At 28.6% G+C, this 27,708-nt stretch overlaps 5 protein-coding genes and 1 pseudogene across 7 annotated transcripts in view; 1 reads left to right on the top strand and 5 right to left on the bottom strand.

The window, feature by feature from the left end:
- Nucleotides 1–9,867, bottom strand: part of LOC113377690 (solute carrier organic anion transporter family member 5A1) — a 130,088-nt gene extending 120,221 nt beyond the window's left edge. For both annotated transcript variants that reach the window (XM_026618085.1, XM_026618084.1), the window contains exon 1: nucleotides 9,603–9,867. The gene's annotated coding sequence lies outside the window, so the exon portion shown is untranslated. The remainder of the gene's footprint in view (nucleotides 1–9,602) is intronic.
- A 1,148-nt stretch (nucleotides 9,868–11,015) lies between these two features.
- Nucleotides 11,016–16,131, bottom strand: LOC113378747 (probable glutamine--tRNA ligase). The gene is given in 16 exon segments (XM_026619326.1): nucleotides 11,016–11,108; nucleotides 11,181–11,361; nucleotides 11,521–11,657; nucleotides 12,161–12,312; nucleotides 12,315–12,406; nucleotides 12,509–12,680; nucleotides 13,283–13,419; nucleotides 13,499–13,725; nucleotides 13,801–13,988; nucleotides 14,066–14,252; nucleotides 14,562–14,725; nucleotides 14,792–14,912; nucleotides 14,972–15,059; nucleotides 15,148–15,307; nucleotides 15,634–15,778; nucleotides 15,869–16,131. Coding segments are annotated over 16 exon segments (2,325 nt in total). The 5' UTR covers nucleotides 15,992–16,131; the 3' UTR covers nucleotides 11,016–11,057.
- Nucleotides 16,132–17,329: 1,198 nt separating this feature from the next.
- On the bottom strand, nucleotides 17,330–22,579 carry LOC113376539 (probable galactose-1-phosphate uridylyltransferase). Its single transcript, XM_026616490.1, has 6 exons — nucleotides 22,520–22,579; nucleotides 22,292–22,461; nucleotides 21,324–21,529; nucleotides 18,188–18,416; nucleotides 17,893–18,109; nucleotides 17,330–17,656 (listed from the first exon to the last, which is right to left on the bottom strand). Exons 1-6 carry the CDS (start codon nucleotides 22,539–22,541, stop codon nucleotides 17,454–17,456), a joined length of 1,047 nt encoding a protein of 348 aa, XP_026472275.1. The 5' UTR covers nucleotides 22,542–22,579; the 3' UTR covers nucleotides 17,330–17,453.
- LOC113376540 (receptor expression-enhancing protein 1-like) lies at nucleotides 19,620–21,235 on the top strand. Of its 2 annotated transcripts, none has more exons than XM_026616492.1 (4): nucleotides 19,620–19,665; nucleotides 19,791–20,024; nucleotides 20,463–20,735; nucleotides 20,878–21,235. In XM_026616492.1, exons 1-4 carry the CDS (start codon nucleotides 19,635–19,637, stop codon nucleotides 21,027–21,029), a joined length of 690 nt encoding a protein of 229 aa, XP_026472277.1. In that variant the 5' UTR covers nucleotides 19,620–19,634; the 3' UTR covers nucleotides 21,030–21,235. The 2 variants fall into 2 exon arrangements, with proteins under 2 accessions (XP_026472277.1, XP_026472276.1); XM_026616491.1 differs by having other exon boundaries at nucleotides 19,637–19,665; nucleotides 19,779–20,024.
- Nucleotides 22,580–23,035: 456 nt separating the features above from the next.
- On the bottom strand, nucleotides 23,036–24,078 carry LOC113377259 (probable small nuclear ribonucleoprotein Sm D2). Its single transcript, XM_026617508.1, has 3 exons — nucleotides 23,926–24,078; nucleotides 23,617–23,869; nucleotides 23,036–23,281 (listed from the first exon to the last, which is right to left on the bottom strand). Coding segments are annotated over exons 1-3 (360 nt in total). The 5' UTR covers nucleotides 23,928–24,078; the 3' UTR covers nucleotides 23,036–23,176.
- Nucleotides 24,079–27,548: 3,470 nt separating this feature from the next.
- The window catches only part of LOC113374972, a 5,221-nt pseudogene continuing 5,061 nt past the window's right edge, over nucleotides 27,549–27,708 (bottom strand).

The following is a 27,708-nucleotide window of genomic DNA, read 5'->3' as shown; positions in this document are numbered from 1 at the left end:
GTAATAAATAGTAACATAATAATCTAACAAGTTTCTTGTATTACAAAATCAAGTACTAATTGCTGAATATTTCCGAAAAGCATAAAACTGTAACGATTTGTCTTTACAACCAATTGTCAAAATACATCGTATAATAAAGCAATACAAAAAGATATAAAAGATTATAAATATTAATATTAATCACCTATTGCATTGAAATTAAATTTAATGTGCTAAATAGAAATTTTATTACCAATTTAAATTCAAGCAGCCGTGACGTTTAAGGTGCTCCGGACCAACACCACTTTATTTATCCTTGATTCAAATGTCAATATTGCTTAAATAAAGATATGGTAATACTTCGTGGGCGTTCAACGAAATGATTTGAAATTGAATATTGTTCACAATATATACTTGTAGCTGCGAAAATTTTGCAAAACCATACAAGTCGTGTCTACAACTTCAAACGCAATGATCTGTTCAATTTCTATTTTAAAGCACAGAAAGGTAGGTAAAAGTAGGTGTAAGTTGCACAACTCCTCTATATAAAGTTCATTTCAGTCCAATTTTTAATTAATACAATTTTAGTTTTTAAAAATTACATCGAGTGGTGTCTGATTTGGTATCAATAACAAGTAAACAGTAACAGAAAATTAAAAAGATCACAAGTAATTAGTATTGAAACTGCTCAAGGCAAACAAAAGATAAAATAACAATCATTGTTACATTTGGGAACAGCATCAGTTGGTCAAATTTTCTTCTATAAACTCAATACTAACATTTTTGTAATTATTCGATTTTTAGATTTATTCAGAATTAGAAAGCATTGAGCCAATCTAATGTGCTCTACCGCTTTTTTGCTCAGGGTATTAAATCGGTATAGAGCGATTGATGTAACATTTCCAATACAACTAATTGGCTTCGTTATTTCTCGAAGAAGGATCTGTGTGAACGGATACTAAATGAAAACTAAATACATATCTACAAAATACAAATGTGTTAATAAAATTATTTAAAAATCTGCATTAAAATGTACAATTTTTTTCACAGCCAGAAGAACTATGTGTACTATGTTGTATTTGCTATCGTACACTCTAACCGTAGTATTTTACAACCCAGCGGTCTACCAATCATATTTTATATTTAGACTATTATATTAGATATGTAATAGTGTTGGCATATATATGTTACATCAATGTCCACGAATGACAATTTTCACTTGAGATTGTATAACCTCAAATGGAAATTTGATGCCACACTGCTTGATATCGAGCAAGCCGAGCTTGAAATCGAACTCAAGATTAGTTTGTGTTAGCCCTAACTATTATACCACGACGGCCCCTTAATTGTACAAACTACATAATATATATTCATAAATATAAGGTGACCATATTTTTTTAAGTAACAAATGCTATTTAAGATTACGACAAAAAACAGTTTTTTTATATGAATCGATTTTTTTTAATCAGAATTTTAGTAACAATTGTATTATTAAAGTAAAACTTCTTTAGGCGCGACTAGGGTGTAAATCCGTACAAATGCAACGGAAGTGCGTTACGGCAAGATCGAGTGCCAATGATTCGTCATTCGCTCTCGATGTCACCATTTCTATACAAGTCGGTTCTGATTGGTTTAATGAAGGTCCAAGCCCTAAATGCTAATTACAATGACAAACCGATGATTTGATATTTGAAGTATGACTAATTACATTATTGTTTTCAAATATTATAAATATTTTTAATGTTATTATAAATACATGATTTATGATATTATATAAATGTGTATAATGGTTGACACTAATAAATGTATGCATCACAAGCGTTACCATATTACTAATAAACATTATTTAAAATTGTTATATGATGTATTTATTTACAATTGAAATGCCATCCTGTGATAACAAAAAAGTTTTACTTTAATTGCGTGTGAACCTTACATGCACTCTTTTTTATTATATGCAATACTTTTTTTTATTAATGATAAAAATTTTATATTATATCTTATATTATTCGATTTATATGTTTTTTTCGCTTTTTGGCCTTGTATAAAATTCTATTAAATTTTCCTCATAAATAATTTGTAAAAATTAGCACCTGCTCATTTGTTTTCATAATTTTTGTTATTTTATCTATTATTTTTCGAAAACCGGGACAATTCGGGACCAAAATCTGAATCCGAGACAAATATTGCTTTTAAAAAAACCAGGAACACAAGGTGGATTTCCGGAACTATCCCGACCAAACCGGGACATATGGTAACCTTAACAAATATCAAAAAAATAAATGCATTTATCTCATGCTGTTTTTTTAATATTTTTAACAGCAATCAGAACCTTACGTCCTATGAGCTGTTGGGATGAAACTTCTCCTTACTTCGTATTTTTAGATGGTAACCCAATGGTTAATCCATCCATATTTGATGATTTTTGTTATTAGAATTAATCTAATAGGGCTGACTTTTTATTGGTTCAGCAATGCCGGGGAAGGGCTATTTTCACTTGGAATCATATTGATCATGTATTTATGAAAATATTTGTAGCTGAATGATGTTACGATATAAAATGTATAAAAATGTCTGATAACTGCAACAACTGTTTCTGTAAACGTCTAATGACTTAATAAAAAATATGCAGGAAACGACTAAGATTTACTCTGTGCTTTTCATTCGACCTGCCTGACAAGATTTTTCTGTTACATTTACAAACCTTGAAATACTAGCGATATAAATCAGTGTCTCTATACGATATGACGCAAGACACACTTTCACTTAGCGTGATTGCATTTAAAGATTAGAGTAGGGTTTTGTTCACTTCAAAGTGATGTGATATTAAAATCAAAAATCTACAAGGAACAGAGTAATAGATTTAAAAAGACTACATTTTGGTAACTACAATACGATCGAAAACAATAGTTATATAAAATAATTTAACAAAATATTATAAAAAGATCTTTATATTGATTCGATCCTAGTTTCCATTAGCATATCGTGCAAACGCGCAATCATTTTGGCCTCGTTCGCGACAGAACAGGGACACTTATCTAAATGAAAACTCAATTGTCTAAATATTCCGAATCCCCTTGAAACAAATATTTTTCCGAACTGATGATGTTATAGAAGATAATAATATATGTTAAAAGAATCTGAGAACTTTTTAAAATGACTAAAATTCAATCAATATATTTTAATAAATTTTGAACTATTGACACATATCAAGTTCAAATAATTTAGAACTAATAATTTCAAATTGGTTATTAATTTGGCAGACACAATAAATATAATTTATAAATCTAAATTGTATCATGCGTAATTGACCTTATTGAATAGATATGATGTAATGGCCTCACATTGGGTAATAATAAGATAAATAAAAATACGAATCCAACTGTCGAACAGCCGGAAATTAAAGTACATATAGAAAAAATCGAAATGCATAATTCATCAGCACGAAAGATTGTCATTGTTCCTCAACCTAAAACATTAATTAGAAAGCAGTCCATACATTTTGAACAATGAATAGACCAACATCTATCAAATAAGATTGAATTATTATTGCACTCATTTGTCGTAATCAATTTGGATGTGTTATATAAAATATCTGTTATTATTTGTCGTGTATTGTTTCCCATGTGTTTGTATTCCTCACATACAAAAATGTTAGTGTTATATACATATTCACATACAAAAATGTTAGGCTTATATACTGAAATAATCCAATTTTTATTCACAGTGGAGCAGAAAAATAAATCGTCGGAATAAGCAATATGACACTAATCTTTAAAGCATTTGTCATTTGCTAAAAATTTACTAACCGGTGCTATCATGCTATTATATGCTTTGGCTGCCACTTTGTTTGTTTTAAGTTATTTTAAAAGTAGTTTTGAAAGTAATAATAATAATTTGTTCAAAGACATAATGAATAATGATTGCTATTTATCAATTATTAATATAAATAATACAAGTAGTAGATATGTAATAAGTAAAAATATGAAAAATATTTTAATTAAAAATATTCCGGCTTGTTTTGAAATTTATCATTTATATAAATAGATATTTATAATAGCCTTTTTCATTTATATAAATTTTATTTAGCAGATATCTACTTAAACTTAAAAAACAAAGAATTATTTTTATTTTTATATCTTGGTATAAACTATTTTCGTTTTTATCTTCAATTCCACATAATACCCATATTATATTTTCTACCTTCTATAAAGTCCAATTTTATTATCTATTAAATTTAGTATATCATTTTCCAATTTATATTTATTTTTAATAACTTTCATTTATGCTTCATCAAATTGCATGTCATTTTGTTTTCAGCACATTCTGCTAAAAAATTAAGACATTTTCTTCTTTATTACATTTTACATAATAAGTAGTACTGATCATTTTATTTTCTAAACGTTTATTCACTATCGAATATAGTTTGTATTTTTTCAGTTAGAATGAATATTTCTATTATTTAATTTTTTCATATATTGTTTCAGTAATGATCTGGCATTCTCTCTATTATTCCTGGATTAAAATAATGAATTTATAAATGCTGGATTTGGTTTTTCTAAAACCCAATCATATTTTTTGTTTATTGGTTTCCCATTCCTTTTTAATAAATTTGCAAAAATTTTATTGTTTATCCAAAGATCGAAGGATTTTGTCGTAATAATCATATTTTTAAAGGGCTTCACATTTTTAAACCGTTGATTTAAATTTTAGTCCTCCTGAAGATTTTTTCCTTTAATTTCCCTAAAATGCTATCAAAGGGTCAAAACATTTCCTCAATACGGCCAACAAAAAAAAATAATTTTTAACTTTATTAAGGTTTACTACCACCCTATTATTAACTTCCCGTAAGGTAAGTTATAGTAATCGCAAAAAATCGAACATGAAAATTTTTACATATCTTTACGTTTCAAAGTTTCTGAATATTTTGGCATACCTTGGAAAAAATGGATGTATGTGTGTGTGCGGATACAAATTTTCGTCGACGATTCCGGGAACACCGATCAACCGATTTGAATAATTCAAAAAAACATTCGATTCGTGTCAATAAGGAGACGTGCTGATTAGTTATTGGCGAAGGCAGGTCTAGCCGTTCCGAAGATACGGAGCAAAAAGTGCCAAAAATAAACAAATTTCTTATAACATACATACGTCGCCTAATTTAAAAAAGACATAAGTTTATAGTATGTATTTATAATAAATGATCTATTTGAAATTATTCAAAACAATTATTGATTATTTTCATTTCTAGAACGTTCAATTACGGTACGGGAAGTTCCAGTAATTTGCCTTCAGACACGATGCCATGCGCCCCACAGTATAATGTTTTTTTTTAATTTTATTGGCCTCCCTTACATGGAGCATTTAGCCACCTACAACATTAAATTTTTAAATTCTATATTATTATATAATGTTTAATAATCTGTATTTTGAATCCTGGGATGTCTACTTGAACAAAGTTATTATAATTCAAAATTGATCTTTTATAACATATACGTTACGAATAAACACCATAGTCTCCATAGTCTCGTAATCTTTCAACACCAAATTCAAGTTTGCGTTATTTCATTGTCGTGATTTCCAAACTTCTGCACATTGTCTAAACTTTAAATTTAGTTTAGGGACTAGTACAATAATGTGGTTTTCATACAAAAACTACAATGTGGTTTAGGAATTATAATTAAATTTTATAGATCGGTGAGTGGTTGACCTCGGCTCGTAGTGGGAACAAAGCAGTTCTCACTTGACCGCTTGACCAGAGAAAATATGACTAACGTTTCATTGCACTTATGTGCCAAAGTGTACACTTGGTGCAACACTCCTATGAGCGCAATCATGGCCTAATACCATGGCATCGTGCCATAAGGCATAGTACTGAAAATTCCCGTACCAAAAATTATTTTTTTTAAAAAAGCTGATATTTTTTGAAAATTAAAAACAAACTAGCTGTAAGTGGAATTCTGTCCTAAGGCAATTAAGGCATCGTGCCTTAAGGCAAATTGCTGGAACTTCCCGTACCAATTATTATTATTTTTTTAAACGATTAACATTTTTGAAAAAAATTACTTTGAAAAAATAAGATTTTTGAGAAACTATAAATTGGACAAAAAATACTTTTTTTTGAAAAAAATTTTTTTTAAATCGTAAAAGCAATCGTACTGCTTTAACTGCATAGGGACAACATATAAAGCGCGTAAGCGCCGCGTCGCTGTCTAACGCATAAGCATTGATACGGGACCCATAGGAATGTTAACAAAATGTATACTTATTGTTAAAATCTCTATAAAATATCTGATAATTTGATGTGCATATGTCTAATGATCATTTTTGACCGCCAAATGGCTCACTTTTTTACTTTTTTCTCCATATCTCCGAAACCGCTAGACCTACCTTCGTGAAAATTTTATCGATTCTTCATCTTGTCAATACAAGTGAAATGTTTTTTGAATTATTCAAATCGGACGCTCCGTTCTCTTAAAAACTGAGTTACCGTTTTCGGCACTTTTTGCCCCGTATCTTCGGAACGGCTAGACCTGCCTTCGCCAAAAACTAATCAGCACGTCTCCTTATCAATTCAAATCGGTTGATCCGTGTTCCCGAAATCGTCGACGAAAATTTGTATCCGCACATACATACACACACGTACATACATACACACACACATACACACACACACATACATCCATTTTTTCTAAGGTATGCCAAAATGTTCAAAAACCTCTGAAACGTAAAGATATATAAAAATTTTCATTTTTGATTTTTTTGCGATTACTATAACTTGCCCTACGGGAAGTTAATTATTTGAGATTTATGAGAAAAAATTGACTTTTAAAAAATTTGATTTTTTTTGTATTATGAAATTTACTGAAAATTTTGAACTTTTTTAGGGCAATAGTGCTTTAATCGTAAACAATATTTGTACTTATCTAACAAATTTGATGTGTATATGTCTAATGATCATTTTTGACCGGTAAATGTCATTTTATTTTACTTTTTTGTTGGATCTCCGAAACCGCAAGACCTACCTTTCCAATAATGTAATTTGCTCTTGGTTTTATCAATACAAACAAAATGTTTTTTGAATCATTAAATGCGGAACCTCTGTTTTCCCAAAAACGGTATTGCCATTTTTTAGCAAGTTTTGCCCCGTATCTTCGAAATGGTTGGACATGTCTTTGCCCAAAACTAATCAACATGTCACCCGATCAATGCGAATCGAATGTTTTTTTTAATTATCCAAATCCGTTGATCCGTGTTTCCGAAATTGTCGTCAAAAATTTGTATCCACACACTCACATATACATACATTTTTTCCAAGGTACGCTAGAATGTTCAGTAATCTTTAAAACGTAAGGATATATATAAAAATTCTCATGATCGTTTTTTGCAATTACTATAACTTACCCTATGCGAAGTTAATAATTAAAATATTGTAGCACATAGTTTCTAAAAAAAAATCGGTACACATATGAGATAACTGCAGTACATTTTAAAAAATTGCAGTAAAAAATGAAATTTGTTTTTAATGTACCATTCATTTATACCGAATAAGATTAATGAAAATATGTCATGAAAAATATTCATCACAAAAACAATCTCTTGATTTTTTTTGACGTCTGAATATGAGTATTTTTGTGCATATTTTAAATATCTGTACAAACAGAATAAAGTGTAATAATTTTAAATGTATATTAGTACGAACAGTACAGATAATTTAATAAAACATTTATTTTGAATTTTGGGTAAATTATTCTAATTGTCTGCATAAAGATACAGAACGTAAAAAGTTTTGATATGAATATTTCAGGTATATTTCTAAATAAAATATTCCACATACCGTGCAAGATTGTAAACTACTGAGAGGTTTATGCTCAAAAATGATAACAAATAAGACAATTTGAATAATTACAAAATAAAAACACTAATAAATGATCACTTAAATGGTACTGGAAATAATATGGTATCATGAAATCATTGCAGATTCAGTACTGCAAAAAATAAATTTTTATAAATCAATAGAATAAAAATAGTTAAATATATTATATAATAAGAAAAAATAAAATATAAAATTTTAATATATGATAATATATTATTATAATATAATAAAGATATTAAATTAATTGAGTTATTTACCTATCGATCATGTATTACATATGATCTCAAAATGTAAACGATTAATTTAATCAAATTTTAATTTAGATTTAAGAATATATGTAATTAATTGTGAACTTGTGAATTAAGTGTTATTAACTTCCCGTAATGAAAATTTTTCCATTTCTCCACGTTTTGAAGGTTTCTGAACATTTTGGCATACCTCAGAAAAAATGGATGTGTGTGTGTTTTATATGTCCGCATTTTTTCGTCCACGTTTTCGGGCGCACGGATCAACCGATTTGAATGGTTCAAAAAACATTCAATTCCTATTGATAGATGTCCTGATTAGTTTTTGACAAATGCAGGTCCAGCCGTTACGGAGATAAAGAGCAAAGAGTGCAGAAAATAGAAATTGAGTTTTTGAGAGAAATGAGCATCCGAATTGAATGATTCAAAAAACTTTCTGCTTGTGTTGAGAAAACAATTGCTTTTGGAAAAAAAATTTCGTTTAATTTTTTTTTCAATTTTTTTTGTATATCGGAAATAATTCAGATTTCCATTTTAATTCTAGCTAAAGTTTTAAAGCTCACTTATATACTTTAAATAAATATTTTTGACTTTGTAATTCAGTTTATATAATTCTTATAAATATTAGACAATGTTACAGCATTTATAATAATCTATTTGAAAACCTTTAATTTTCCTCGAACATTTCGTTACGGTACGGGAAGTTCCAGCAATTTGCCTTAAAACACGATGCCATACACACCACTAGTTACAATATTTTTGGCTATTATATGCCACAATCAAAATATAGATCAATCTTTAATGTTTCATATGTGGATATTTTGCAATATTGTTTCATGTATTAATATCACTGACTAATATAATAATTCGTAATCTAATATTATAGAAAACCTACTTAAGATTAGTCACGTAACACATTTGAGTAAACGAGAAAATGATTAAAGCAAACAATTCAGGGAAGATTTGGTAGTTTCGAGCAACTGTTAACAAGCTCCAACCGTATGTAAATATGTAATTTATTCTGAAGAGTGTCAATTAAATTTGAATGAATCTCGCATATTTTGTAAAAAATATGTTATTATCAAAAAAAGCATATGTAATTTCCAGAAGCATGATCAATTTGATAAGTATGAAAATGCTTACTTAGTTACCGTTTACAAAATGCTTCTAATTTCATTCATCAATCTATCCATATTGATACCACTGCAAGTTACGAAAAGATACATAAACCTGTGAAAGATTTTCTGGATGTCCATAATGCGCGTACCTTATATGAAGCATATGAACAGATATATTAATTTAAACAAATAGAAAGTTATTTTTATATATCCGTTTACAAAATATGAACCAAAATAACCTTTAATGCAACGCGTGAGGTAAACCCCAGAACACGGCAGCATTTACAATAATACGAATTGATCGATTTTAATAAAATCGAAATAGTTTAATAATAATAAAACAATGCGGGAAGTTACTCGAAAAATAAAAAAAAGAATACCTACATTTTTGTGTATCTCATTGTTTGTAGGTAAATCCTGTTATGTATATATCCTATGCGAGAACGTCAAAAATTGATTATTTAAAAACACACTTTATTAACACAGCACAACACACACGAAATTTAACTATAAAATATATTATTCGAACCAGTAATTTATTTCACATTTATTTTTCATTTATAAGTCCACATATATAATAGAAATTGCAAAAACCGATGTTGATGAATAAAACACAACCTAAAGGTGCTGTGTTTAGAATCGTACTGCACAGCTGACAGCCGTTCTTGCGTAGATACGAATATTTTGAGCGGATTCGGATTTGTCGATTAGAGTGCCATCTATGTCAGTGTTTTATTTTTACACTTGCAGTGAGTCCATAGAGCATTTATAATACATATGTTTCAGGGGAAGATATCTAAGAAAATAGTTCTGAGAGCAGTCTAGTGTGCGCTAGTGTCGCATAAAAATTTAATCGATATGACCAATTTGTTTATGTCCGTTAGAATCATAATCTTTATTATGAATTGTAATGCATAGATAAGTAAACATAAATGTTGTAATGATTACAACATACTACACATAAGAACACAAATGCTCATTCTCGTCCAATAATGTTAACTGGTTCAACTAATTCTTAGGTTCATTAATTTTACGATATGTTGGAACATAAACAAGTATTTTTTATAAAGGGGCATATACCCTTTTGGTTCTTTTTTACTTATATTACGGAATAACTTCATTATTACTTATTGATAATATCTTTTATCCATATTTGCATTGAACATAACACTTCTCTTTGAACACAGTACATATCTATGATGCGTTATGCTTGTACATCCTTATTGTTTTCATATTTTTCATGCTTTAATTCAAGAGCCATGGTCCTTTTGGACCATGGACTCACAGTTATGAAAGTAAATATTTTAAATGTATAGAAAGCAAAAATCGCAAACTCAACATATATGACGTCGCGATTAATATATAGTTATTAATACTTCAAATATTAAAATAATCCTATTCATATTCGCATGGGTAAATTGCTACTACACAATTAATGTTAATATATAATTTAAAAAACCAACTATAAAATAGTTTGCTATTATAAAACACACAAAATATTTATGGTGGAGAAGAATCATTACATTTGGCGAAATTTTTCATATTTTAATTTTGACATTAACGTTTTGCTGAGTAACCCTTACTCACTCAAAGCTAGTATCTCAAATTTTGCTTTTATAAAAATGCAACGATTTGTAAGACAGAATACTACATTTGTATGTGGAGTCACTCGTTAGACAGAATACTACTGTATGAATTGATTTAAAAATTTTGATTCCTTCCTGAATTATTAAACCATTTTTATATTTTATTGTATCTTGAACATCTATTAAAGAATGGGATTGAATAAAACAATAATCTTTTGCAAATAATTTATTAAAATTCAACTTTTATAAATTATCATTGTTTACCAGAATCTTCTTTTAACGAAACAGTGCGATTGAAAATTAGCTGAAACAAATTAGGGTTTATTAATATTGTACTTTAATAATAGTGTAATTAATATTTAGTAGCAATACAAACCGTTGACTCAGTGGTATCTGGGTCAACTGAGAAAAATCCAACTCTTTCAAACTGATATTTATCATAAACTTTCGCAGATTTGATGCTTGCATCACCCATTGCTTGAATTTCTTTTAAAGTATCTTCTCGACAATCAGTCAAAAAACCTCCAGGTACTTCTTCTGGATTGCGATGTTTGAATCTTAAATTATATATAAAAATATTTCAAAACACTGATGAAAAAGTACTTATTGTATATCTGAATTTGAAAGAATATTCAATCTTTGAACCAATAGAACTTTTACTCATCTTGAACTAGAATTTCCCTACAAAAAATAGTTTAAAATAAAACAATACTCACAGCATTTCATAGAGTCGTACAGTAACATTTACTGGATGGGATACCCAATGAATAAAAGCTTTAGGTTTAGAGGCAGTTTCCGATTTTTCACATGTGCAAACTACTTCATACACTTTTCCCGTTGAATCTTTCTTAACCTAATTTAATTGATATAATTATTTCATTAAACATATAAATCATAAATGAAAAGATAACCATTTTAATTATGTTTTTTACAACATCAAAGTTGTCACAATATTGATATGTATTTAGTAAATCGAGGCATAATAATTTGCCCATTAATAACACAAAAAAAATTAGATAATTTGTTGTGGATATATAAATAATGATTGCTATATTTAATTTCTAAATATTAATTTAACCCTTTGAGCCCTATTGTGATGTTATGCAATTTTTTTTATATGAATTTGAAGACATAATAAAGACAAATGATAAATAGAGATATTATTTATGAGCAATATTAACTAGCATTAGCATCAAACATAGTTAAACATGAGAAGTAATGAAAATGGCTTTCATAATACAAACATTTGGAAAGCATGTAATAATTTTTACACCACCATGATACATCAAATGTTTCCAAGTAAGTATTAAATTATTTTGTATATTATTTTTGGCTATTTATGTTTTATTAAGTTACCTCTTTGACTGCAATTACAAAACCAGCATATCTCAATCCAACTGCCTGATTTGGTGTTAAACGTCTATAACCCTTGTCAGGCGTCTCGGTAAAATCAGTAGCTTCTATGTAAACTTCTTTATCGAATAATATATTATGATTCCCTTTGGTGTGTCACCAGGAAAATCGGGCACACTTAAGGTTTGTGGTTCATTGTATGGATAATTCTCCAATATTAATTTTAGGGGTTCAAGTACTACCATTGTCCTAAAAAAAAAAATTCGCGATTAAAAGAAGAAATGTTTTGTGGCTAGGTTTCGTTTTTAATATGATTACTTTCGCATTTATTTTATTTGCATAATTTCTAACCTTGGAGCTGTATTATTTAAAACATCCCTAACACAAGCTTCTAACATTGCTGGATGCACAGAGCCTTGGGCTCCTGACACACCCATTTGAGCGCAAAACATATTGACAGCTTCTGCAGGAAAACCCCTTCTACGTAGTGCAGTTAATGTAAAGAGACGAGGATCATCCCAATCTGTAAATAATTAGATTGAATCTGAAGGTATTTCAACAACTTAAAATCAACGTTTTTATAAGTAACATAGACTAAGAAGAATGAACTAGTTGCAAGTAGCATTTTGCATTAATGCAAGTTGCATAAAACACGGAACGTATATAGATGTTCAGCATTTAGCAGTTTAAAATCGCTTAAGCTCTGGGAATTTCAGGCTAAATTGAACTAAACTTTGATGAATTTTATAATTAAACAGTTTATCATAGACTATAAAATTAATGTACAAAGTATCAGACTATAAAATTAATGTACAAAGTACCATCAAAATCAGGTAAAAAAATATTTCATGATTAAATTACGAAGAATTACTCCCGGCAGATCTTTGCCAAAAACTAAAAAACTCGATTAATAATCGATGTCTACCAAACAGTTTTTGAATTTTCTAAATCCATTCAAGTTTGTGGGCTAATGCTTGGACATTTTGTTTTTTATAAAAGACAAATGATCTTATGTCCTGTACATTTTCTTTCATTCAATCCTTGTCTATTCATAATAACATCACCAATGTAAATATATTTTATCTATTGTCTAATTTTTTCATGGAAAATTTTTAGTACACTCACCATTGACAATCTTCTCTGAAATGAGCTTGGCAATTTTTCTTTTGGATACAACAGTATAATCCACTGATAACCTTCCATACTCCCATTGTACTGGGCAATAAATATTCAAAGCATTGCAGAGCCAATAATACGATGACCTGAAATTAAAAATAAACCAACAAATTCTTAATGCAATTAATGATAATCTAATATATAATGTTGTTTCATTCATAATACCTTCTTGATTGAAACTCTTTTGTACACAATGAATGAGTAATGTTTTCTATGCTATCACAAAGACAGTGAGTGTAATCGTAAGTGGGGTATATGCACCATTTGGTACCAGTTCTCGGGTGAGGTAAAAATTTAATTCTGTAGGCAACAGGATCTACTTTTCCTTCTTCTAAAACCGTTTTCATCCTGAGTGTTGCTAGCCCTTCCTCAATTTTACCATTTTTCATATCCTAAAAGATATTAACAAATATTGAATTATTTGTTTAATAATGTTTAAAAGCAAATTTTTAATGCTTCAAATTTACCTCAAATAACTGAAGAGATTCTTCTATTGGTCGGTTCCGCCATGGAGATTGCTCTACATTGAAACCTTTCATTTCATCAGCTTTTTGATGACAAACATAAGCCAAATCCTTTTTTATCAACTCTACTGCCCAATTATACAATTGGTCAAAATTATCTGAAGAGTGTGTTATTTTATCTGGCTTGTAACCTAAATATTGAAGATGATTAATTAGATTAGAATTAATTATATGATTAATTAAAAACAAGATTTTTGAAATAACATACCCAGCCATTCCACCATATCTTTTATGCCCGTAAAGAATTTCTCTTCTTCCTTTTCTGGATTTGTGTCATCATACCTCAAATTACATAAACCCTTATGTGCAGCAGCATATCCAAAGTTAATATTGATAGCTTTGGCATGTCCAATGTGTAAAATACCATTAGGTTCTGGTGGAAAACGAGTTTGAACCTATAAATATCAATAAAAATCAAATTTTGTATGCAAATATGAAGATTATTCAACCAGATGAATCTTCAATAGCTAAACAATTCATTATTTTTATCTTATACGTAATTTAAATCAATTATATTTTAGATAATTATAATTATTTTAGTTTGAATATATTATTATCACTTGTTAAACAGTAATTGCTTACTGACTTCAAAAAATTAATTTATAGTTAAGTTTTCACAGAATTGAGAAATTATTAGAAGAAAATCTGAATTCTATATTGGCAATTGAATGCACAATTAGAATTGCATAAAAAGACAAATTTACCCTTCCTCCAGTTTCTTCTAAATGCTTTTTTAAAAGTTCATGAGTATGGGGAGTAACTACATAACCATCAGTCTTATAGTTTTCACCAGGAGCATGAAAATGCACTTTTGTCTTCATCAATTCAGAAATACTATTGGCACCAAGACTTGCTTGATCAACTTCCTCTGGCTTCTAAAGTTATTAAAGCGTTTATTAAAATTTGTTAACATAACTTCAGATAATAATGTAACTAGTTACCTTTTTCTGCTCTGATTTTTTATCTGCAACTGGTGCTGATACTTTAACTTTCTTTTCAACTTTTGGCAAAGGTGCTAAATCGGCATCAGTTTTTGGCCCCAATAAGTCAAAAACCTAAACGACAGAAATTATTAAAATTCTTCAATTTCAGGCACATTAAAAAGTGTTAATACCTGTAAGTCCACTTCACATTTTATAGCCCGACCATCTGCCCAGGGTAAAGAACTCCTTACACTTTGCATCAAAGGACCAGTGTTGTATCTAAAAATTTGAGAATGTGCCCATGGTTAATAAAATTAAAAAACTATTATAAATTTAATTATTTTATTCTTCAATTCCATTTTAGTACCTGTATCGTTTCTCAAGAATTGCCTCTTTATGTTCCAACATAGCCTCATTTACTGCTTTTTCAATTTGTTCAGGTGTAACAACAACACCAATTCCACAAGCCTTCTCAAATTCATCGATTTGATATCCATTTAAATGAGACAACATAAATTGCAAGGCCGCTGGATAAAAAAGATTTAAATTTCATATATATGTATATATATAAAAGATATTGTATTAAACACCATAAGCATTCTCCATCATTATTGAATATAATATTTAACTACAAAAAATAAATAACCTTTTTCCAAAAACTTTTTGAATCCGACATTTAAAAATCTGCATATATCGATAATAAACTTATCCACAAATTGCAGAATGTGCACTTGAGGTCATGTTGCTTCATAGCATTTTTTAAATATCAATTTATATCAGAAATAATTGAGAAATATGTTAATAGCCTTATAATTATGGTGCATTCAAGTTCATAATTTTTCTAATTACCTACCATCAACTCTAACTGTTGTGTCTAATTTTGATGTTGATATATATTTTACAAGTACAGGCAATTGATCTATAATCTGTGGTTTGATTTTTGTTGCCACATAATAGATTAAAGAACCAGCTCCTTGGGGCAAAATAATGCCCCTCACCTGAAACAATGATTCATGAATTAGTGCTACTTATGACATAAAAAACCAAATAAATGTAATGAGTATAAGTTAAATAAAATTAGGTAGTACCTCATGTAATGCTAATGTTAAATTTTTCGTAACAACTGTATTTTTTAACGTTTCTTTCGCCTTTTGTTCACTTAAACCTAAAGCTTTAAAAGATTCAACTAATTCGTCGTTTGATACCGTCATATTGACGCCAGTAAAATAAATTAATGGAAATGAAACTAATAATTTAATTATAATGATGTGTGCCGAGACATATGTTGGATTTATTGAAATACTGATGAAATAATCAAAAATAGCAACGCAATGACATTTAACAGCTACGTATCTGTGCCAACACACGTGTTTGGAAGTTTTGCAACTGTCAGCAATCAGCATGAACATTTTTCGAAGAGGTTAATAACACGAAAGCGCCGCCAACAAAATCATTCGAAATTCGGACAGCGAGTTAAGCTTAATTATTAAATAAATAATATAAATTAACAAATAAATAAAATTAATTAACAAAAATGCTTATTTAATGCATCTAATCATACGAAGATTTTTGGGAAAAACAAATGTAGAAAAATTTAGAAGAAAGTAGTGTATGTGTAGAAATATTCTGTAGTCATGATGACAGATAACTGATAACCAAAATTGATTACAAATCAGCAATAATTTATTCTTAAAATGTCGAGTGAAAATATTATTAACGATAATGAATCACAGAATAAGAACCCACAAACAGTGCAAGTGGATGCTGCTCATCCTAGATTTAGAAAGCAATATCAATGTATGTTTTGTAACCAAAACTTTGAACCTACACTTGAGGGATTAAATGACCATTTCAGAGGAACATTTCATAAAAGTGAAGAATTATGTGATATTTGTCGATCTACAGTTTTCTCATATATCAATACTAAAAAAGAACGAAAACATTATTTCACATGCAATTGCCACCTTGAATTTGAAACAAAAACTGTAACCGAAGATAAAAACTGTGTAAGAAAAACAAAACATACCACCAATGATTTATGATAACACACCTTAAGGGTCTAGTTTTAAGACCTTCATTAATTTCAATATAAAATTGTACATGTTATTTATTTGATATGAAAGTTATATATGTAAATATAAACAATATTGTTGATTATAGAAAACATTAGGTAATTTCTAAAACATTGGAATTCACATTAGAAAAGTGATAGAAATAAAATCATTGTATTCATTTTTACCTCCACCATACATGCATCTGTACTAAACACCATACAACAATACTCAAAATGTTTTTTGTTTAACCTATTACAATCCCTGAGTAGTTCACAGTCTTCGTGTGTACTTAAATCAATGAATATACTTAATAGCAAAATTACTGATAGCAATATAATCTTATAGTACAAAAAATAATGGTAATTTTGAATTTGATTATAATTTAAGTAGTGCTAATTTTATATGCATTTGTATAGTTATGATGATCACAGAAGGAGGAGTAAAATAAAAATATTATTTATAATTATTATTTTGTTATCCTAGATGACTATTAAATTATTAGAACAGAATAATTTAATCACGCTAGATTATAAAAAAAGTGGGATAAATAGTATTGTTGATTTTACTGTAATTTTACCTTTACTGAATAAATCGAAATATTTATTTATGTATTTAGTAATTACTTTTTCAATCGTATTGAAGACACATCTCTTAACATTTTTGCAGCTTGTTCCGGTGTTAAATCTCGCTGGGATTGAGCTAACAATTCAAAACCAACCATAAATTTTTTAACAGATGCTGACCTTAGTAAAGGTGGATAATAAAGAGCATGTAATGTCCAGTGATCATTAGACTTTTCCAACTCTGAGCCTGTTGGTGCACCTTAAAAAAAATTATACGTTCTATTAACTGAAGACATAAAAGATAATAAAATTTAATATCACTTTTGTATTATATTATGGATTTGCTTAAATTATTGTTATATATCAGTATCAAGTGATACTTATATTATTTGTGATATTAATTTTTTTAGACATATATCTAAAAGAACCTACTAAAAATTTAGTAAAAATAGAAAAAAGAAGAGTAGAGCTTTCATTTCACAATGATATACTTACCATGCCATCCCATGCTATAAGGAAAAGAACATTGAAACAAATTATCATATTTTGTTACTAATATTCTAATAATATCAGCAAGTGATTCTTTTTGATTTATTCTTAGTTCTGATATTCTTTTCACATGTGTTTTCGGCAGTAACAAAGTTTCAAATGGCCAAACAGCCCAATAGGGCACCACAATTAACCAATCATCATTCTCAGTTACAATTCTTATCTGAAATTATCAGAAAAATAATTAATAAAAATAATTCTTACATATAACTCATTATTTGGTACCATTAATAACAACAACCTCTTTCTCAATTTCTCTCTGCACATAATCCATTAAAAGTGGCCTTCCATATTTTTCATAATATTTTTGTTGAAATGAATCCTTGGTAGCGGGTTCATGAGGTATGAAGGAGGTAGCCCATATTTGGCAATGAGGATGGGGATTAGAACATCCCATTGCAAAACCTTTGTTCTCAAAAATTTGCACCCATTCGTATTTTTTAGCTAAATCTTCATATAATTCAATCCAGCTGAAAATAAAAAGAAGATATATTAAAATTCATGTTGGTAATTATGTAATATTTTCAAAAACGCAAAACTATTGTGAGAGATTTTGCTATGATTCTATTATTCATTTATATCTTGTTTGACATTCAAAATCAGCACAAATAAAATATATATTAATTATATAAACCTTATTTTAAAGTCAAATTAAATTTTTATTAAATTTAGACTTAAAGAAATGAATAATGATAAATAATTATGAATCGGCTATGTATAAAAAATATACATTGAATGGATGAATGTATATGTTATAAAATAAAAATTCGAATTATTAACTTCCCGTAGGGGTAATTACTATAGTAATCGCAAAAAAATCGAAAATGAAAATTTTTATATATCTTTACGTTTTAGAGGTTTCTGAACATTTTGGCATACTTTGGAAAAAATTGATGTATGTGTGTGTGTGTGTTTGTGTGCGGATACAAATTTTCGTCGACGATTTCGGGAACACGGTTCAACCGATTTCAATTATTCAAAAAACAATCAATTCCTATTAATAAGGAGACGTGCTGATTAGTTTTTGGCACAGGCAGGTCTAACCGTTTCTGAAGTACGGGGAAAAAAGTGCCAAAAACGGTAACTCAGCTTTTAAGAGAACGGAGGGTCCGGTTATAATAATTCAAAAAACATTTTACTTGTATTGACAAAATGAAGAACTGATTAAATTTTTGGGAAGGCATGTCTAGCGGTTTCGGAGATCTAGTAACAAAAGTAAAAAAAATGCCATTTTGAGGTCAAAAATGATCATTAGACATACGCACATCAAATTATCACACGAAGATTTTAAAAATGTGTATCAATTTCTATGGGTATCGTATCATCGTTTGCCTTGTTTATCTATGGTTTGCCCGTTAGACGGCGACTCGGCGCTTTCGCGCTTCGATATTGTGTCTCTATGTAGCTAAAGCAGTGCGATTGCTTTGAAGAAAAGTTCAAAATTCCAAAATATTTCAAAATAAAAAAAAACATTTTTTTCCAAGTCATTTCTTCTCAAAAATTAAAAATTTCTCAAAAATCTAATTTTTTCAAAGTTTAAAATAAATTTAATCTTTTTTAAAAAATTTAATTTTTGGTACGGGAAGTACCAGCAATTTGCCTTAAGGCACGAAGCCATACACCACTAGTTAATATTTTTATCTACAATTCTACGTATATTTTGAATCTGACGCGTTTCCAAACAAAACATGTCAGTTATGAATCAGCTGTCCAATCACGGTACTCCATTACTTTTGTTGATTCTTTTGTTTGAACTAGCTTTTTGTTAGTAAGCTGAGCTTATGTTTGACTGAGTAATAATAATCAAGTGTTGTTTTTAAAATAATTTACAGATATGATTTCAGCTTTTTTGTCTAGAATCATTCTTTTAATATGCGGACTTTTATATCCAGCGTACTGTTCTTATAAATGTATCAAATCCAAGGATGTTAAAGGTTATGTCAGGTGGATGATGTATTGGGTGGTTTTTGCAACATTCACTGCTTTCGAAACCTTTGGCGATATTTTGATATCATGGTTTCCATTTTACTATGAATTTAAAGTCTTATTTTTGAGTTACCTTCTGTCACCAGCTAAGGGTAAGTTATATTTTCTATTTCAACAAAACTTGATTGTAAGAAAAAACCATGCACAGATTTTTGAAATATCATTCTAATTGCTCTACTTGCTTTGGTCCAGTTATGTAAACTGGACTAAACATAATTTATTAAATTTTTGCTGAAAGTGAACATTATTTATATGTGCAACGTGCAATAGGTTAATATATCATAATAGGTTTATCTTAAACTCCAATAAAAAAAATAGCTGAGCTGAGCTGAGCTTGTAGTTGGTTAAATATATTCCTAAGAACTAAAACTAATTTTGTAAAATATGCTGTACTTAGAATAATGTAGAATTATTCAAATATCACAAAATGTATTTCATTATTTAAAGCTATCTTTCTATATGAATGGCTTATTAATTGGGAATAAAAAATGAAACAAATAATGTTACTAACAAGACAAAATTATTTCTAGGTAGTACTATTGTTTACCGCAGAGTTATCCATCCCATATTATCGGAGAATGAAGCATTTATAGACGCTAAAATAGCAAATATGAAAGGAACAATGTATGCAATTTGCAAGCAATTTGGGTCTAATGCTGTAAAAGTAGCTAGTACAACAATTGTGCAGTCTGCTGCAAAATACATTCCAAAAAGTGTATCAGACTTTGCATTGAGTGCTCAAAGCGAAACCTCTGAAGGCCGCCCTGTGAGAAGATCCCAATCAAATGACGTTGTTGATCGAGGTTATTAAAATAAAAAATTGTTTAAAGATTATATTATTTCAATGAATATCATTAGTGTAATATATTATAATAGCCTTAACCTGTATATATTTTCAATGAAACATCTAATATTAGTCAATTACTAACATATATAAGTTTGCAGGTTTTGAATCGTCAGACGACATATCAGAGGATACTGGAAGTTGTGCGAGAAGTAGATCAATTAGAACCAAACCAATTACAAGAAGAACAAAACGTAATGTGAAAAATTCACGTTCTACATTAAGAGACCAAGCAGCAGATGTTGACATCTGATGTGGTCACTAATATAAGTTTTAATAATATTCTCATTGCCTTATGTGATATGCAATTGCTGCTACAAAGACATTAGTTTAAGTTATGAAATAGTCCATGTAATACAGTGATCTCTCTAAAGTCTGATAGAAATTTTTTTAAGTATTGGTCGGCCTACTAACTTGAATTGAAACCATGAATCATGTTATCATCATATATCATAGCCCTAGTCATAACGTATTACAGTTAGAATTATTTTTCATTTTTATAAAATTGATAAAAAATGTATTTTATTATCTTATGAAATAAACTTACCTGTTGATAATATTGGTTATTTCATTAATTGTCATATCAGGAATGGATATATTGGATTTTGGATGAAAGCACATTACTTTGCACACGCCTTGTGCTGGCCCCATTTGAAATAATGGATCAGTACTGGTTGGGGGATTTGGTACATCTGGCAAAAGAGCCGGAAAGTCATTGTTAAAAACAAAAGTTGTTTTGTAATCTGGATTTCTCTAAAATAAATGAATGTTGACAAAGGTGATTATACTGATCATGTATATATATATATATATATATATATATATATTAGTAGCCGACCTGGCAAACATATACTCATAAAAACTATTTCTAGAAAGATTTTAAAATTAAAAATTTTGCATTGATAGTCATTGCAAACGCGAGCCTAATCTGAAACTGGTTTCAAATTAAACCTTCCCGTAAGTTGAGGACTATTTCAATTCAAATAAACTGATACCTATTCACAAAAAGTTGATAATTCAATCTTTTATAAAATCATCTTTAAGAAAAATTTAATTTACTTTAATATATATATGATATATTAGTTTTATTTTTTTGTTGAGCATAAAATTCAAATAAAGTCTTGTACTTCTGTTACATTGTGTTTAACAGAAAACAAAGATAAGTTTTTATAATACCCTTTCGCAAGTTTTGTATAAATCATTTATTAAGAATTTTGAGAAGAAGGATCAAAAAAATTAATAGCAATATTTAAACTAAAATTAATAAAGCAATGACATATATATATATATATATATATATATATATATATATACACATATCTCGATTTTGCATGATCTTGATCTTTAAAAAATATTCAAATATATGTATTCAAAGATCTAAAGAATTGTTGCAATTAAGATTGTCATAAACAATAATTATTATTACGTTTATGACACTCACAATAAGAATAAAGAATATATATCTATTACATACAAAATTAAAAAATATGCTTAAGAATGCTTTTGGAAAACTACCTCTCCGTTGCTGCGAACAACACCAGGACAGAGTGGATTCTTGGCATCAAATTCTGGAGGACCAGCTTCATTAACTGGTTCAACCTGCCCCTGCCATGGTCTCTTCATTCTGTGAGGACATACAAGCACCCATTGTCCATTCAATGGATTATAACGCGTATGAGGGTGATCTAAACAATTCAAAATTATACAAAAATTGATTTTAGAATATACCGAACCCTTTTTTACCATTTTCATTAAACTTTTCCATTGTAAACAGGTGGAGATAATTATGTAATTGATACAATATTTTATAATAGATAACAAATCTAAAGTCTGATAACCATTTGAAATATTAGGTTATGTTATGATAATTCATACAATTTAAGATTTGTTCAGTAGGTTATGTTCCATTTCTAGCAATGCAATTAAAAATACGTAATGTTTATTATATATTCCAAAAGTAAAAATAAAGTGCATTTATTATATACATACGAATGCATGAATATATTTAATATATGTAAACAATTAGTTTGCTGACTAACATATCTCTGCTGCTCAGTATTAATTAGGGTAGTTGAAAGTCAGTTCAGTCATAATCAACGGTTAACATGATTTTTTATTTTAAATACTTACATTATGTCAGAATAAATTTATCAATTATAAGAAGATTTAATACTGAAAACTTTCTGGTTAGAAGCACTCAAGAAACAATATTTTTATGAAATTTCTTTATTAGAAATCATAGAAATTACAAAAGCTCTTATTTATCAACTAAACATGTGTACACAACTGATTTCAAATCCACACATTACTTTCATGACAAAATCTCCATTTGAACTCAAATGCACAATTAAAAATAGAGTTATATTAAATTATAATTAATGTCCATAAAACACTAAAGCATTACTTTCCACTAGCCGTCGCCAGTGGGTTTCGCAGTACCAGGATTACAGAATCGCCTCGTAAAAACATCTTCGATATAAATCTATCTCTGTTAACTGGCTTTGCCTGAAATAATTCAATTTGAACTTAAATAAAGGTAATATAATAACAAAGAAAACTATTAGAAAAAGATCAATATTATAATACTGTAAGACAATATCGAATAATAGAATTAGTGCTTGAGCAAACGGCTAGGAGTTTTCCATTTCTATTAATTAAAAAGAATAATGTAGTTGAAAGTGAAATAACACAGTCTTTTTTTCATTTTTTTATATTGATAGTGGAACGTAACGGTCTGTCCTCAACCATTACATGAATGCTAGTCAACAATTACCAATAACTTTTAGGTAATTGTGTAATATACACTAAATCCTATTTCTTTTTCAAAAAGAGACAATTACCTTTTTCTTTCCTTTGCCAGCTCTGGGTTGTTCCACCCACATCTCTTTTACATTCTCCAAAACCATATTGCAATGCCTATCAAAAGCCTTGACGCGGGCCAGAAGCTTTTTGTTGTTTCGGCAATTAATAAGCACCTGGGTATTATTTTTAACAGATTGCGTCAAAACGGATAAAGGGCCTGTATTAAATTCTTCCTCTTCCCGCTTAGCCAGCTCCTCCGGAGTCATTTCTGATTTCGGTTTGACAGCAGACCTAAAAAGATAGTATACAGTAACATGTGCGTAAATATTACCAAACTCGAAACATACATTATGAAATTGTCTATAAATTAGTTGTAAAAGTTTTCTAACAATCGTCTGAGAACTTAAAATAAACTACAGAAGACAGTTAACCTAGAACGAACAAAAACCCAAACTATGTTCGCCGCAAAAATAAAGAACAGAGCGCACATTTCCATGGTAGCATATAGATCAAACTAGTAGCAAACCTGCGACATCTTCCGAAGGAAACTCGAACATTCCGTCAGAGCGGCGAGTTTAAATTGTCAAAGTTAATGCAACACAACGAACTTTAATAGAAAATCGTAGTGTTCATTAAAAATAGGAATTGAGTTTGTCCCAGAAAACAGGTTTTTGATTGTAAAACTTCTACTATCTATATCTACTTTGATATCCCATACTAAACATATATCTAAAGTGTTGGCATAAGGGGCCGTTCAAGTATTACGTAAGCATTATAGGGGGGCGAGTTATTTATTTGCTTATTTTGCTTATTTTAGGTAAGAACTTTGCTTACTTTTGCTGACAAAGAGGAGGGGGGGGGTAATTAATTGTAATAAATCTGCTTACGTATTACTTGAACGATCCCTAAATAATTTTAGATGAGGAGTAAACACCTCAATAATAATACAGTAAGTAATTAGTAAGATGAATAAAATTTTCGCTATAGCAAAAATAATTAATACAATTTTTAATTGATGTCTCTCAAACAATATTTATAATATCTACTTATAATGTTCAAATATTTTTTTCGAAAATAAAATTTTTGCTGTCACAAAAATAATCAACACGATTTTCAAATGATGTCTCTTATAACATCTATAATAAAATTACAATACATATAATATCTGTAATTGTATAAATTTGATTAATTTGTTTAACATACATTTTATTTCATTTATTTCATAATTTAAAAATGTATTTTATTTGAGTGTTGACGTAAACTGTAATCAGTAATTAATTACGAAACACGGAACCATAGATAAAATACATATAACGTACATATGCACAATAGGCATTGATTCTGATCAGAATCTAAATTGGAACTGGGGGGGGGGTCTAATGTTTTATTTCAATTTTAAAGCTTATTATATAAATATATACAGCTGTTATTTTACTAAATAACAGCAAATTTATTCAGCAAATGCAAAATATAAATTCCATGGGAACATTTTTTATAGATATAACATGCACTGTATATAACATTGATCTGGTATTTTGTCAGAAATATTCATTAGTAGAGTTGGAATAACTGTTTATTCAAATTATCTCTTTACAGTTCAAAATAAAATTTTAAATTTAGAGAAAAATCATGAAGTAATTGTACATCTACTCTTCACCTTTTTGATTATCAATATAATGTTCTACGGTTTCGAGCAGTCATTATTATTCCGTTTTTTTTGCCGAGCAAATTGTATTCGAAAAGTTTCACCGTCCTGGTTGCCGCATACCATTTTCATATTTTAATATATCAACGTAATGAAATGGAGATTTAGCTTAAACTTTTTGCAGCATTTTTCATTTGAAGAAACAAACGCGGGAGTAGTTTAGTCGATATTAAAAGCATGATTTATTCATAGAACTGTCTTGAAATTGAATATCTCAAACTAAATATCAAACAAACATGGAAAGAATTTATACTTTTTTCATGCTTTAGTACATAATTCGAAGAAATTCAAGAATGCTTTCTTACCGATGACAGTAATTTAATATTTATTTCTTTTGTATCAGACGTAAAATGTGGTGAAGCATTTAAAATGTTTTCACAATATGATCAGGGGATACAGTTTAGTACGCAAGCTGCATATATGTATATTACGATTTAAACAGATGGTATGTTCTCAAAAATGCTATTTGCGATATTAATGAAACTTGGCACCCATTGTCACAAATTTAAAGTTGGAACATTTAATAGTTTAGGACAGGGCTTCTTAAACTTTTTTACATAGCGACCCCCTTCAAGCTCAGAAAATTTTTAACGACCCCCTTCATATAATGAAATAATAATAAAATATTTATTAACCGTAGATGTAGATGTAATATCACACTATTTTACAATGTAAATAAAATAAGAATCAAAGAATACGTATCCATTTATTTCACACACACACACACACGCTCATATATATATATATATATATATATATATATATATTCAATAGATAAGTCCTGGATTTTTTCAATATATTGATTGTTTCTTTTCCGAACAGTAAATCCAATAATAAAAAACAATTTGTTTTTTGAAGATGTTTAATACGACGTTTCGGAACTAGGTACGTTCCATCATCAGGTTTATTCTGTCAAATACAATGTTTTTTAAAATACTGATTAACATTAATTAACAATGGTCAATACAGATTAATTAGAAAAAAATTTTGTTATAAAGGAATGGATTATGTACCGGATAGATAGTAATAAGACTTAACTAAAAAAGGTTTTATATAAAATTGAGAAGCAAAAATTATTTACCTGTAATAATTTATATATCCATATCACTAATATTTTTTTGTTAAAAACACTCGATTTTTTTGGAAGATATTTGTAGATGTTACGACTACACAAGACTTAAACACACTGATATGGATTTCTGTCTGCCAGATGTAAAGGACAAAGCACGGAACTCTTGGCAAATTTTTTTTTTTTTTTTTTTTTTTTTTTTTTTTTTATTATTGGATTTACTGTTCGGAAAAGAAACAATCAATATATTGAAAAAATCCAGGACTTATCTATTGAATATACTCCAGAACACAATGGGACGAAATTTCTTTCAATCACTGTCAAACACTTCAGACCACAAGCACCACACTCTGATGAAAACATTTTCAAAACTCAATATTAAATATGCAAAAGCCATCAACAAAAAAATATTTTTATTACGATGTAAAAATGAATGGATTATACCGAATTTCATAACTAATATTATCAACCAACAGTTTTTACAAACAACTTCAAATATATATAAAATTGAGCGGCAAATATCATACTTACAAAATTCAGTACTTAAATTAGAAATAAAAAATTCTTTTATTGACATAAAAAATAAAAAAACACGAATAGATCAGATAATAAATACACTCCGAGAAACAATAGATAAAAATACTTTTAATAAATTTTTAGAATTCGAAAATAAAAAATACGATAAACACTTTCATATTATTAAAAATAAACAAATACAGAAATTGAAAAATCTTATACAAATTCGAGATAAAAATTATCCATTTCATGTTTCTAAATTTTCGATAGACAAATGGCTAATAAATAAAACCAATATAGTCATTCCAGAAAATATCCAATACATTTTAGCACTCGGTCAAAAATTCAATTACGCACCTAGTAAATACAGAAATAATGACTTCATAAAAATTTTAAGTAACATAGAATACAATATCAGGAACATTGAGACTGACAAGCAAAATCGAATCAGGTCAAAACTATGTGAAAAACTAGTTAAACAATTAAAAAAAGTTGATAAGAGTTCCAACATATTCATTAAAAGTACACCAAAGATATAGCGGAGACCAAATTATTCATTAAATCTAATAATATAATTGTTTGTCCAGCAGATAAAGGCAATATGACGGTAATTCTTGACAAAGAATTTTATACTAACACTACATTACGAATGCTAAAAGATGATACTACTTACAAAATCATTACAAATGATCCAACACAACAGTTTTCTAGACAATCAATTAAATTAATTAATGAATTAAAAAATAAAAAATTCATTTCTGACAAATTTGCCTATAATTTAAAAGTACAACATCCTATTTCCCCAAAAATGTATTTCTCCCCAAAGTCCACAAACCTGAA

This window comes from Ctenocephalides felis, unplaced genomic scaffold (assembly GCF_003426905.1).
Source record: "Ctenocephalides felis isolate EL2017-DRISC unplaced genomic scaffold, ASM342690v1 CF-g0.4_SCAFFOLD_01886, whole genome shotgun sequence".
Taxonomy (NCBI): domain Eukaryota; kingdom Metazoa; phylum Arthropoda; class Insecta; order Siphonaptera; family Pulicidae; genus Ctenocephalides; species Ctenocephalides felis.
Note: the sequence above shows the minus strand (reverse complement) of the source record. Positions and strands in the feature narration are given on the sequence as shown.

Bases quoted from the DNA above. Each gene is read 5' to 3' on its own strand.
- LOC113376540 (XM_026616491.1), top strand. From the start codon at position 19,644: ATGAATCAGCTGTCCAATCACG. The intron at 19,666-19,778 runs GTACTCCATTAC...AATAATTTACAG, and splicing joins GAATCAGCTGTCCAATCACG to ATATGATTTCAGCTTTTTTG. The intron at 20,736-20,877 runs GTTATTAAAATA...ATAAGTTTGCAG, and splicing joins AAATGACGTTGTTGATCGAG to GTTTTGAATCGTCAGACGAC.
- LOC113377259 (XM_026617508.1), bottom strand. The intron at 23,282-23,616 runs GTAATTGTCTCT...GAATTATTTCAG, and splicing joins CTGGCAAAGGAAAGAAAAAG to GCAAAGCCAGTTAACAGAGA.
- LOC113376539 (XM_026616490.1), bottom strand. From the start codon at position 22,541: ATGGAAAAGTTTAATGAAAATG. The intron at 22,462-22,519 runs GTAAAAAAGGGT...TGAATTGTTTAG, and splicing joins GGAAAAGTTTAATGAAAATG to ATCACCCTCATACGCGTTAT. The intron at 18,417-21,323 runs GTAAGTTTATTT...TTTTATTTTCAG, and splicing joins ATAACCAATATTATCAACAG to CTGGATTGAATTATATGAAG.